Source organism: Nannospalax galili, unplaced genomic scaffold (genome assembly GCF_000622305.1).
Source record: "Nannospalax galili isolate Female #2095 unplaced genomic scaffold, S.galili_v1.0 scaffold582, whole genome shotgun sequence".
NCBI classification, from domain to species: Eukaryota; Metazoa; Chordata; class Mammalia; order Rodentia; family Spalacidae; genus Nannospalax; species Nannospalax galili.
In genome coordinates this window covers 1381021-1393718 of record NW_008349130.1, presented here as the reverse complement: position 1 = coordinate 1393718, position 12698 = coordinate 1381021, and the positions used below count along the sequence as shown (strand labels likewise).

Sequence of the window (12698 nt, the reverse complement as noted above, 5' to 3'; positions counted from 1 at the left end):
AGTTTGGATAATGCTCATATTTAGTCTGTAGTAACTTAAACTTTTTTCTTTTTAAAGACAGGGTTTCACTGTGTTGCCCACATTGGCCATGGATTCATGCCATATTCTCAGCCTCCCAGTTCCCAGACTATAGGAGTGACCACCAGGCCTGGCTTAACCTGAACTGTATTATAGTTCTTTTCCTTTTACACTTTGCTTCTCTGCTGTTTTTGCTTTATTTATTTTTTTAGACAGGGTCTCATGTTGCCTAGGCTGGTCTCAAACCCACTATGTTACCAAGGATGACCTTGAACTTCTGATCCTTCTGCCTCTATCTCCTGAGTCCTGGGATTACAAACATGACACCGTGCCTGGGTTTATGTGTTCTTAGGGATTGAACCCAGGGCTCAGTGCATGGTAGTCAAGTGTTCCACTAACTCAGCTACTGTTCATTTTTGTTATGTCTTCAGAAGTTGATAGAGAACACTTTGAAAGAATATTAAATTTAGACTTTCTTCTGTATTTTGCCTTCATTAATGAAAATGATTTAGCAATCATTGGGAATGACTTGAAATAATCAGTGTCTTTACATATTTTTATGAAAGTATGGAATATCTGGGGCTAAAAAAGATGGTTCAGCATTTGAGAGTATGTGCTGCTTGTCCAGTGGACCTGAGTTTGGTTCCCAGCACCCATATCAGGCAGCTTACAATGCTTGTAACTCCAGTTCTGTAGCAGATCCAAATGCCTCTGGCTTCCATGGGTCCTTGTACCCACGAGCATATACCCACATACACATTATTAGAAATAATAAAAATAAATCTTTAAAAAAGCATAGCATTTTCTCTAGAGCAGGAAAATATTTTATTGAAACTAAAAAAATTTAATTTTTAAGATAATGTAAAACATGTTTCCTTTTAGATAAGTGATGAAGAGAAGACCCTTCGTGAACAGGAGATTATTGCCTCCTCACCAAGTTTAAATGGAGTTAAGTGGGAATCGGAGTCAGTTTATAAGGTATGTGAACATTTAAAATGCCTTTAGGATTTGCTAAAGTGGCACACTCAGCTTTATCTGCACTTTTAGTTCACACATTGGCACAGCCACTGCCTCACCTGCTCAGACTTCATTCTGTAACTCTGGGGTGTGAGGATGTTCAATAACTCAGTCTCTGGCATCCTTTTCACTGACATCCTCCTAACTCTGCTGGGGCTCAGACTGCACTGCAGGCCATTCTGTTAAAGGAGAACCGTCCTGGCACTGTTTGGGCTCCGGTACCTGGTGCAGGGCTGTCTCCTTGAGGATGCCATCTCTCATTTGGCTCCAACACTCTTTTTATGTTCTCAGGCTCTTTCTGTGTTCTTGCGTGGTCTCATTGCATTGGGGCTCTGACACTAAGCCTGCTTGCTTTCCTGTGGCAAAGCCTTCCTTAACCTATTTGATTCCAGCTTAGTGGTTGGTGCTCTTGGTTTCCCCTGTCCTTTGAGCACAGACACCCTCTTTATGCAGACCTAAGAAATGACTTTAGAATAAATAGTTTTAGAGGGGAAGAAGAGAAGCTGAAATTCAACTTACATTTTTTTTTTTTCTTTTTTGTCTTTTGTGAGACAGGGTCTCCCTGTAGCCCTAGCTGGCCTGGAACTCACTATGGAGACCAGGCTGGCCTCCATTCTCATAGAGATCTGCCTGCCTCTGCCTCCCCCAAGTGCTGGTATTAAAGGCCTACACCACCACACCTGGCTTCAACTTAAATTTGATAACTGCAATCCCATAGTTCCCTTTGAAGAAGAATGCATGTATTGTCATGAGTAAATACAGTAGTATACTGCATTTACTTTGGTATTAGTGATTTAAACTAGGGTCTTTCACTTGCTATGTAAGTTCTCTTCCACTGAGCTTCCTCCCTTTTTAAAAAAATTATTTATTTAAAAAAAATTTTTTTGGGACTGGAGAGATGGCTCAGTGGTTAAGAGCACTGGCTGTTCTTGCAGAAACCCTGGTTTGAATCCCAGCACCCACATGGTAACAACCCTCCATAACTCCAGTTCAGGGAATCAAATGTGCTCTTCTGTCCTCCGGGGGCATTGCATGACATGGGCGCATTTACATACATGCAGGCATAACACTCATACACATAGATAAAATAAATAAAAATTTTTTTTGATTAAAATATGTATAAGTGTTTTGCCTACATGGGAAACAGTTTTCATCTACTTTTTTTTCACTTGGTTTTAAAAAGAAAATATTTTTCAAAATGATGATTTTTACAGTTAACTGAGATCATATTCTCTTCATCTCTTAAATGTTAGGATAATTCATAGGACTTAACCTGTGTTTAACTTAAATAAATATTTAAATACTTAAGGCAAATATTTAAGAGCAAAACTGAAGACTTATTATTTCCATTTCTTAGGGTTGAAAGTAGTTTTTCTAATATATTTCCTCTAGTGGAGGAATAGAAACTTAGATGAAGAAATTGGAAATTACTTTGGTTATGAGTGATTTATTTGTATACAAATTGGGACAGTATTTAACACAGAAATCTGAATCTGTCATATGTGAATGTAACATGTTAAGAGATTTTGAAGTAGAAGTTTGAAATTTTGGGGTTTATTATTCAGAATTCATAGGTTATGACAAAAAAGCATCTGTTCTACATCATTTGTTTTTATACTGATAATTCTTCCTAATGATAATTGTTTAGTCTTAAGGAATCATTTTTCTCTTTTCCTTTTGGATCTGCTGGAACTAATGGAATTCGTTGTTGGACTGCTTATGTGTGAAGATTTAGGATCTCCTCTAACAACAGGCACTGACCCATTTTCCTGTTCCTCTCTGAATTCAGATCCCCTTTGCTGATGCTCTGGACTTGTTCCGAGGAAGGAGAGTCTACTTGGAAGACGGCTTTGCGTATGTGCCACTTAAGGACATTGTGGCAATCATCCTGAATGAGTTTAGAGCCAATCTGTCCAAGGCCTTGGCAGTAAGTGTTTCCTTTTACTCTGTGTGACATGATTATCCATCCCTGCTTGTGCTCCTTTCAGGGAGTAAGGGATATTTAGATTGCTTATGGTACTGAGTTGTTAGTTCAGCAATCCCTAGGTCTTTATTTGTTAGTTTCCCCCCCTTGTTTCTTATCTCCTCTTCTAATAATGTAATGGTTAACTGTCTGCCTTCTTCATGTCATTTCTTCTTAGAGATGGACTTCGTATGTGACCTGTAAAACCACCATGGCTCCGGGTAGAAATAACCCTGAGATTTCTGTTGGGAATTAGTTCTTTGGTATCCATTTAGGGCATCGTAGAAGCAAGTTTTGGTTTTCTAAAAATAAAAGATGTTGGGAGTTCAGCCCAGGGCCTCATGCATGCTAAGTGAGAGCTTTTCTACTTAGCCCTGAGAAAAATTGTACTACAAGCAGAGACGTGCTGCTGTTGCAGTAGACAGCCCAGGACTGGGTGAAGTTGCAAGCAGCTGCGTTGACTAAATGATAGTATATTCAGTTTGCTGAAGTCTTGAATCTTAGTTGGTGACACATTTTGAGACAAGGTATCCCTGTAGCTGCAGCTGGCCTGGATTTGCTAATGGAGACCAGGCTGGCCTTGAACTCACAGAGATCCCCCTGCCTCTGCCTCCCAAGTGCTGAGATTAAAGGCATGTGCCACCACGCCCTGCTTAGTTGTTTTTTTTAATGCTTTTGTATTCAATGTGGAAGAGTACTTCAAAATCAAAGTATTATGAAGCCTTTTAAGGCTCTAGTGATTACTGTAAAGCATATGGTAAGATTTCTGTTCTAGTTGCTTTTCTGTTTTGCTAAACACCATGACCAAAAGCAACTTGGAGAAGAAAAGGCTTATTTGGTGTACACTTCGAAGTAAAAAAATCCATCACTGAGGAAAGTCAGGAACTCAAGCAGGAGCTGTGGTAGGAAGCAGGGGGGAACACTGCTTGCTCGTGCTCAGCCAGTTTTCTTACACAACCCAGGATCAGGGGTGGCACTGCCCACTGTGGGGTGGGTCCTTCTCTATCAGTAAGCAATTGAGAACATGCCCCACAGACATGCCCGTAGGCCAATCTGACCTAGGTGATTCTTCAGTTGAAATTTCCTCATAGAACTGTGGGCTGTTTCAAGTTGAGAGCTGAAGCCAACTAGGAGGCTTTCCTTTTGAGTTAAAAGTTGTAGTGTTTGGGGCTGGAGAGATGGCTCAGTGGTTAAGAACACTGGTTGTTTTTGCAGAAGACCTGGGTTTGAATCCCAGCACCCACATGGCAGTTAACTGTCCGTAATCCAGTTCCAGGGGATCCAACAGCCTCTTTTGTCCTCAGGGGGCATTGCATGACACGGGTGCACTTACCTACATGCAGGCAATACATCCATACAAATAAAATAATAAATAGGCAATACATCCATACAAATAAAATAATAAATAAAAATTTTTTTAAAAATTTGTAGTGTTTTCTGGTATAAACAATTCTTACTACTGACTCTAGGGTCACTTAAACATGTATCATTCTAAAAGAGTGATCCTCTTTTTATTATATGAGGATGTTTATGGAAACACCTTATAGATATTTAACCTTTTTTGACATGAAGATCTGTGCATGCACTCAATGTGCATATGTGCACATGTGGTGCCAAAGATGGAACCTCATGTGTGGTAACAGTCTCCCACTGAGCTGTCCTTCCAGCCCTGATTAGATATGACATGTGGTGCCAAAGATGGTCCCTTCATGTGTGGTACATAACACATGGTCTACCACTGAGCTATACTTCCAGCCCTGATTAGATATTTACAGCATTTATTATTAGGTCAACATCACAATTACCTGAACAAATAGTCGGACTCAAATTACTTTTTATTTTTATGTGTCTGAGTGTACTGCCTTCATGTGTATAAATGTACCCATGTCGTGTGCAATGCCTGAGGAGGTCAGAAGGAAGCATTGGATCCCCTGGAACTGGAGCTATGGATGGTTGTTAGCCGTCATGTAGGTGCTGGGAATCTAACCTGAATCTTTTGCAAGAGCAGCTAGTGCTCTTAACTGCTGAGTCATCTCTCTAGCCCCTTAATGAAATTTTTTTAAGAATGGACTGGAACTCGGAGGACACTAGCTCCCCTAGCTGTCTTTTAGAAGCGTCTGCCTCCTGAAACTGTGCTTATGGATCACTCTTGTCCCTTCAACCTGTGCAGATGGAGCTGTCTGTGTCCTCACCCTATGCCTATGAAACTGGAGCTCTGGAGCTCGGTTTCTCCTACTCTGTCCCTGAGTCAGGCAACACCCATAATTTATTCAAAATGATTTCTGCAGCTTCATTGGGAAGTACAGTTCCTGTTGGGCTCTACCCTTAATCTTCACAGACTATCTTGTCTTTTCTTCCCTAGCTCACATTCATCCTTTCCCAGTCTCCACTGTCCAATGAAAGGAGTGGACATGCTGCTGCGGTGCTTTGATATGCTAATTCTCAAGCATACTTGAGTTCATTTATTATCTTATTGGGTGGAATACCAAATTGAAGTTGCCAAGGAGATGCCTGGTTATCAGACCCAAGAGCACATGGTTTTGCTGGGGTTAATTAAAAGTCATTAGTCCAGATTATGTCCATTATTAAATGTCATTCCCATATGTGTGTGTGTGTGTGTGTATTAATAATTTCTCTTCATCCTTAATTCTGTGATTTAAAAAAATCTTTATTACAGTTGACATGTTTAACTTGTTTCTTCATTTTTCTGTGACTTTGTCTGGGAATCTGCTAATAGGTAAGAATTGTGTCTTTTACCACTACAAGCCCCTGCTTGTCTTTTATCAGTCATTCTTCTTTTATTATTCTTAGTTTCATTGTGCATTTCTCTGTTGACGTTTGGATAACACTTCTTTGTGTGAAACTGGCATACTCTTTTCAGGATATTAGACGTCCCTAAGTGCTGTCCACTAAGCCAGTAGTGGCCCCTAGTCTCTATGGAAACCCCCCAAAACACCATGTGTCTCTGAAAGCTTCTCGGATGTTGATACGAGCCTTGAGCCATTCACAGTGGAGCCAGTCACGGTGGCTCCTCCTCAGTTTTTGGTCTGTGCCTGTGGTGGTATAGTTCTGGCTGAGTGATAAGAGAGTTGTTTGGAGATTTCTGCAAAAAATTTTCCTTGTTAAAATAAATAGGCATATGGGGCCAGATGTGGTGGTGTACGCTTTTAATCCCAGCACTTAGGAGGCAGAGACAGGTGAATCTATGTGAGTTCAAGGCCAGCTTGGTGTATGTAGTGAGTTCCAGGCCAGCTGGAGCTACAGGGAGACCCTGTCTCAAAAAGACCAAAAAGAAAAAAAGAAAAAAAAGGGCATATGGGAATGGGATAAGTAATCTCTGTACCCTCTGGATATTGTTGTGATTGAATATGATGCCTCTAACAGCCATTGTGAGGTAAGCAGCTAACATAAGCACAGCACATTATGATAGAATTCAAGACCCATGGAAAACATCGAGTCTTTGTTAATGTCAGTGAGTTACTGAGTTAACCAATCTTGGGAGCACTAAGATTGATTGCTAGGTAAGGTGATAAGGCTTCATTTTTATTTTTTGTTAAGGAACTAATTCATGAACTACTTTTTTTTTTGAGACAGAGATTCCCTATGTAGGCCTGGCCAGCCTGGAACTCTCTGTAGACCACGGTGGTCTTGAATTCACAGAGATCTGCCTGCCTCTGCATGTAGACACATACTGAGAGAAATGTGAAATTCTCTATGTTCTTAAGTTTGTAATCAAATACTTTTTTAGCAAACTGTACTTATGTTTGGATCTTTGGTTGGCCATACAGCAGCATATAAACTTTGAATTCTGTTCCTCCTTGGCTCCTGCTCATTCACCCTCTATAATATAAATTTATAGTATTTCAAAATGATTACCAGCCTACAGAAAAACTATGTCAAAAACATTAACTTTTCCTTTAAACTATTTGAGAATAAGTTCCTGGTCTAGGGCTGGGTATGGTGGCATGTGCTTTTAATCAACACATCATTAAAGCCAGACCCTTTTCATTTTGTGTCCCTAAGATTTCTTGTTAACATCACAATATAAAACATAGTGCAATTCTTAAAAGTTCCACAGTCTTAAAAAACTTCACTGCTTTAAAAGACCAAGTCTGAAATCTTTACTGTAACTGTTGGCTCCTGTATAATCAAAAACAAATGCCCTCTTATTTCAAAAGGGAATACCTGCCTGGCATGGTGGCACATGCCTTTAATCCCAGCACTTGGGAGGCAGAGGCAGGTGGATCTCTGTGAGTTCAAGGCCAGCCTGGTCTACGTAATGAGTTCCAGGGCAGCTGGGGCTACAGGGAGACCCTGTTTCAAAAAGACCAAAAAAAAAAAAAGGGAATACCTGAGCACCCTTAACACTTCTGTGTTTCAAAGAGCTCAGGCAGCTCCATGTTTCCATCTCTGCCATCTGCAACCATGAGGTGCCGGAGGCATTGTCAGGAAGAAGGGCTTTGGGAAGTCCCAAAGAAAAATTTGACAGGCAGTAAATGATTCTTTCTTGGAGTAACAGAGAAAAGTAAAGATTTTAATTTTTAGAAAAAGATTTCCTTTTTTACATTTAAAAAGTTTACTTGGGCCAGGCGTGGTGGCGCACACCTTTAATCCCAGCACTTGGGAGGCAGAGGCAGGAGGATCTCTGTGAGTTCAAGGCCAGCCTTGAGTTCCAGGACACCTGGGGCTACAGGGAGACCCTGTCTCAAAAAGACCAAAAAAAAAAAAAAAAATCTGAAAAGCTCAGAATCCTCTTAAATCTTTTGTCTTCTTTTTGAAGGCAGCGTTAAGTTCTTTAAACAGTGGTTAAATATAAGTAACGTCTTTTTTTGGTGCTGGATGTCAAACCCTGAGTCTCATTTCCAGTTTCCAGCAAATGTTAGCATGTGCCCATAGAAATTTTCAAGCAGGAATGGATTTTAGAATTGTATGGTATCATGGTACCTTGGCCTTTGTCTTCAGATTGTCTCCTCATCCTCCCCTCTCATGTTTGGGAGCAGGGAGAAAGAAAAGGAGGCCCCTCATGTCTTCTATATGGGCCCTGAGCCCGTTCAGATCTCCACTTTCATGTCCTAACTACCTATCAAATGCCAACAGATATGCCTCCTTGTCTTATTTTTGTATGATAGGCCTCAGTACAATGCTTTTCTTATGTAAGAAGCTTGCTCTAAAGCTTATCAGATGGGCTTTTTAAATTTTGTCTATGTCAGTTTAGTCCTAGCAAGGTTGAATGGCTTACAGAACTCCTGGAGTTGGTTAGTGAAGGATGTGGGTCTTTCACTACAGGGCTCCTGTAACTCTTTGAGTTCAGTGCTTTTTAAATAGTTTGTTGCCTTTCCCTCCATCCAAGTCCAGTCAAATGTCTCTCCTTGTAAATGGCTTTCTGGGGTCACCCTCAAGCAGGAGTTTCCATTTCCATATTTTAAATACTTCAGTACTGTGCCTTGTGAAGATGAGGTGCTTGGATCTGATGGATTACCTGTGAGAGCTGCAGGTTTGCATTCTCTCCATTTGCTGAGAAAAGGAAAGTTAAATGGGGCTATACTTCAGTTGGACTGCTTATAAAAAGATAGTAAACTACCTGACAATCCCGTACCAAGTGCCAAGCATGCAAAGTACTTCTGAAATCTCAATTGCACATATTTAGGACCTCGGAAATCCTAATTATGCATTCATTTTTGTGTTTTTTTCCCTCCTCCCTCATTGGTGGGAAAGGTAAGATCCTTTGCAAGTATTCCTGTTTCTCAGATTATTCATCATATTTAAGAATTATAACTACTCATTTTAAAACTTCAGTCTAGATTGGCTAGAAAATAATTAGTAGTTTTACACTTGGTACTTTATTTCTTTTAACAGATGCGTTGCTCTCATAGACTTGGGATTTGATCCCTGTTGTCTACTTCTGATGAGAAAGTGTCAGCAGATTCAGTTGCTAGGAAACAGCTGAATGCTGAAGTAGTTTTGTGAGGGGTACTTGTAAATTCAATTCGTTGACAGTTCTGCTCTCAAGGAGCAAAAGTTTATTCGGTTACTACAAAGAAAGATGCATCACCTGTTAGTTTTTCAATTTAAAAATTTTGTACAAGGGGAGCTAGTAATGTGAAAAATGTTACAGGACTGATTAAGTGTTGAGAGTGTAATTTTTTAACAGTAACTAGACATCGAAAAGTAATGATTATACAGGTTTATGACTTTGCTTTTAGTTTTCTGATTCATCATTAATGAAAGGACAAGTAGAGGACAAGAGAAGCACACAAACGCATACATGCACATTGGATTTCAAATCAGAGGAAAGCACTGACTGTGTTAATTAAACCAACTTTATCTCATTTTGTTTATTTCTAATAGAACTGGCCGTATAGTACATTAAATCACCAACATTTTGCTTTTTTATTTATTTTACTTAATCTGTGCTAGAGAAAGGACAAATATTGAAAAGGAATGTTTGATTTTCTTTTATAAATGATTGCTGTGTATCTTTTGTTTAGCTGCATAGTTTTATTTATTTTTTGAACTCGGGGTCTTGTGCATTTTAGATAAATGGTTTGCCGCTAATGTTTCCCCCTTCAGCCCTTAAAAAGGATGTTTATTCATCAATTCAGTAACTTTTCAGCATTTGTCAGGCAGAAACACTCATGGGAAGGTGGGGTGAGGGTGGGGGTTGGGGGAGGTATAAGGATGGGCAAGCTTTCTGGGCGGAGTGGTGGGGAGACCAGAGCAGCCCCGCTGTGGTCATCCAGAAGAGGCAGAGACAGACAGCACAGTGCCCAGTGGTGCACTTGCTCTGGGAATTAATCACACAGAGGGCTTCAGAGATGTCAGCTTTGACTTGAGTTTGGCAAGGCTCCTTCTGAGATATAGCAGTCCCTTGACCTTGTCTGTTTTAGAGGGTAGGACATGGAGGGTAAGACTGCTCTTACTTTCTCCTTGAAGTTCTTTTTCCTGCCGATACTCTGGGCTGGTTGAGCCCTACCACTTACCGTCCTGCCCACTGCATTCATCAACTGAGTAGTGTTTCCCATACAAGTTTCTAAATCCTTATCTTCAAGTTTCACTGCTTGTCTATTTAATTGCACGTATGCATTTAAGGAATTTTTCAGGGAGTATAGGGTCTGTCTTCTTCTGATTTACATGCATTAAGAATCTGTGTCTCAGAAAGGAAATCATATGGAGGCTTTTTCCTGTATGTAAATGAGAGAGAAGCCTATTTCTAAAGTTGGAGTGATGCACAGAATGTTTTCTTGGATGTACGTGGGAATAATTTGTTACTTAAAACTAAGAATAAAAGCAACAAAAAGGAAAATTATGACTAGTTGATATGAGAGACAATCAAGAAGAGATGGGAGTGAGAATAGCAACACAGGAGCTTGACTTCCCCCAAGACTATGGGCACCTAAGAGTAGAAGGGCTATTTTAATAGTTTTAAGCATCACGGTATGTTTTAAAACATGGTATTAATGTTCTCTGTTTTGTCTACATTTTAAGCTAGAAAATTATAGGTATGAGGTCTTAGAAGTGTTATGGAAATAATTCAAGCTGTGGTTTAAAAAACTTATGACTGCCCCTTGTGTCACTGTGGTTCTGTTCATAGGCACAGTTGTAGGATTGTCCTTGTGTCACCGTGGTTCTGTTCATAGGCAGAGTTGTGTGATCGTTCCTGTTGTGTCACTGTGGTTATGTTCATGGCACATTGTAATTGTTGAGTTGCAAAACAGTAGTAAGTTGGCTGAGGTGTCAATGAGGTGATGATCTTAAAAGTAGATGATTGAACCTGGTAGGTTGCTTGTCAGTTTATAACAGACTAGTAAGCAGAATAGTAAGCAAGGTTTGTAGCCAGAATATAACTGTTCCACCAGAAATTCCACAGTTCATCTTGACTATTAAGGACTAAAATAATAGAAAACAAAATAATATACAAACTTTGAGAAAAAAAGCAAACAGCTTTGGATTTGGGCAAGGCAGCTGAAATTCCAGAGACAGTAACGATCTCTATTTATAGACTTTGCTCCCAAGTAGCTTAAAGCTTTGTAACTACATTTTCATTAATCCTTTAGATTACTTTTGACTTTTTGGGTTTTTTTTTTTTAAGAGTCTCACTCTATAGCCAAAGCTGGCCTGAAACTCACTATGTAGCTTGCACTGACCTCAAACAGCAATCCTCCTACCTCAGCCTCCCAAATGATTATAGGTGAGCCACTTTCTGACATCTGCCTTGACATCTGTAGTGGTTTATGTGGCTACTGTTACTTCTTTATATTTTTGCTAAGAAGTTTATTCCAGCAAATATTTCTCAGAGTGGCATGTGTAGGGTGGGGGTAGGAATTTGACAGTTTACTTTCTCCTTTAGTTTTCTGTGATGTTGCCTCCTCCTTTTGATGTCAGGGAACCTTGGCCTTCACTGATTTCTCTGAAGAGTTCCTTTGCTGGGTAATGGTGGTAGTGGCAGAGGCAAGGAGTTCTCATAAATTGAACTTAAGATAGGTGTCTTTTCTCAGTACTGTAGTGACAACACAATCAGAAGATAGCTCTTGAATCCTTTTATACTTGTCATGGCCGTTGCCTCGATTGCAGTGATAAAGTTGCTTGGCTTCATTTCTCAGGTCTGAGTCTCCAACAAGGCAGCTAATGATTTCTCAGAATTTCTGCCCCCGCCTCCTCTTTCTCAGCAAAATCCTAGAGACATCTCTGTAGCCACAACTGTGTCTTGTGGCCTTCTTTGTTTGGGAGAGCAAGTATTTTATATCACCATCCACTTTTGGTACAGGCAAACAAGGGATTAGCGTTTTGTTAGTCAGCCAACTGGTGTATTTGCCACAGAGCCATAGGCTTTGGTCAATTTAGGTGAGGTGCTCTTGTGACCCGGGCACTTGCCCTTGATCCCTTAGAACCTCAATTTGCTGCTCCACCCAAGATAGTGAATGAATATACATATGTTTGAAAATTAAATAAAAGCTGAAAGGCAGTGCATCTTCATTGAGAACAATAAAGACTGAGAAGTCTTTGGCCTAAGGATGAAAGGCCAAGACTGTCTGCTGAGAGGAGGGTGGATCCAAGCTTGTAGTTCCCCAGTTGGCACTGGAGAAATGGTAATGCCCACACTTGAAGGAAATCAATATAGTGTTGTTTGTGCTGCCCGAAGAGGGACTAGTATTTGTTGACTGTAAATTTGGCATATTGATGTATGGTATTTAGTTAGGCACAAAATACAGGTGAGATTGCAGATAAATTACATAGAAAATGCCCTGAGAAAATAAGTGAAGGACATGGAGTAAGTTGATAAACAGAAGATTTTATTGTACTTTTGTAAAGGTATAAAGGGAGAAGGCAAGGCATGGCTTATCCCCAATACATTTTAATACTGAAAATGTAATTGACTTTTGAAAACCTGACAGACTCCAGGTGGGAAAACTACTCAGTTCTGACTTTCTTGAAGCACATGTCTGATGAGAGCTGTGTGCTGATTTGGGTCTGTGGGAACCTCTTTCTGTTTCTGTTGAACTGCAGTTGTAACTTTTATTGTTGATCTCAGCTTTTCTTTCTTATTGTATTTTTGTTGCCAAATATAATTTGTGATTCCTGCAGTTGGTTGCAATACCTGCATGAACCATTGCTGATAATACACAATTCCATGATTAAAAAAATCTTTGCATGCTGCTTGCTATTGGACTAACCAATAATTTTCAACTCTTAGAAATACCAT

General features: G+C 40.0%; 1 protein-coding gene across 5 annotated transcripts in view; it reads left to right on the top strand.

The window, feature by feature from the left end:
* The window catches only part of Prim2 (DNA primase subunit 2), a 266955-nt gene that overhangs the window by 50632 nt on the left and 203625 nt on the right, over window positions 1-12698 (top strand). For all 5 annotated transcript variants that reach the window (XM_008846505.3, XM_017801469.2, XM_029570115.1 and 2 more), the window contains exons 6-7: window positions 901-996; window positions 2825-2962. In XM_008846505.3, coding sequence (XP_008844727.1) covers window positions 901-996; window positions 2825-2962 — 234 coding nt within the window. The remainder of the gene's footprint in view (window positions 1-900; window positions 997-2824; window positions 2963-12698) is intronic.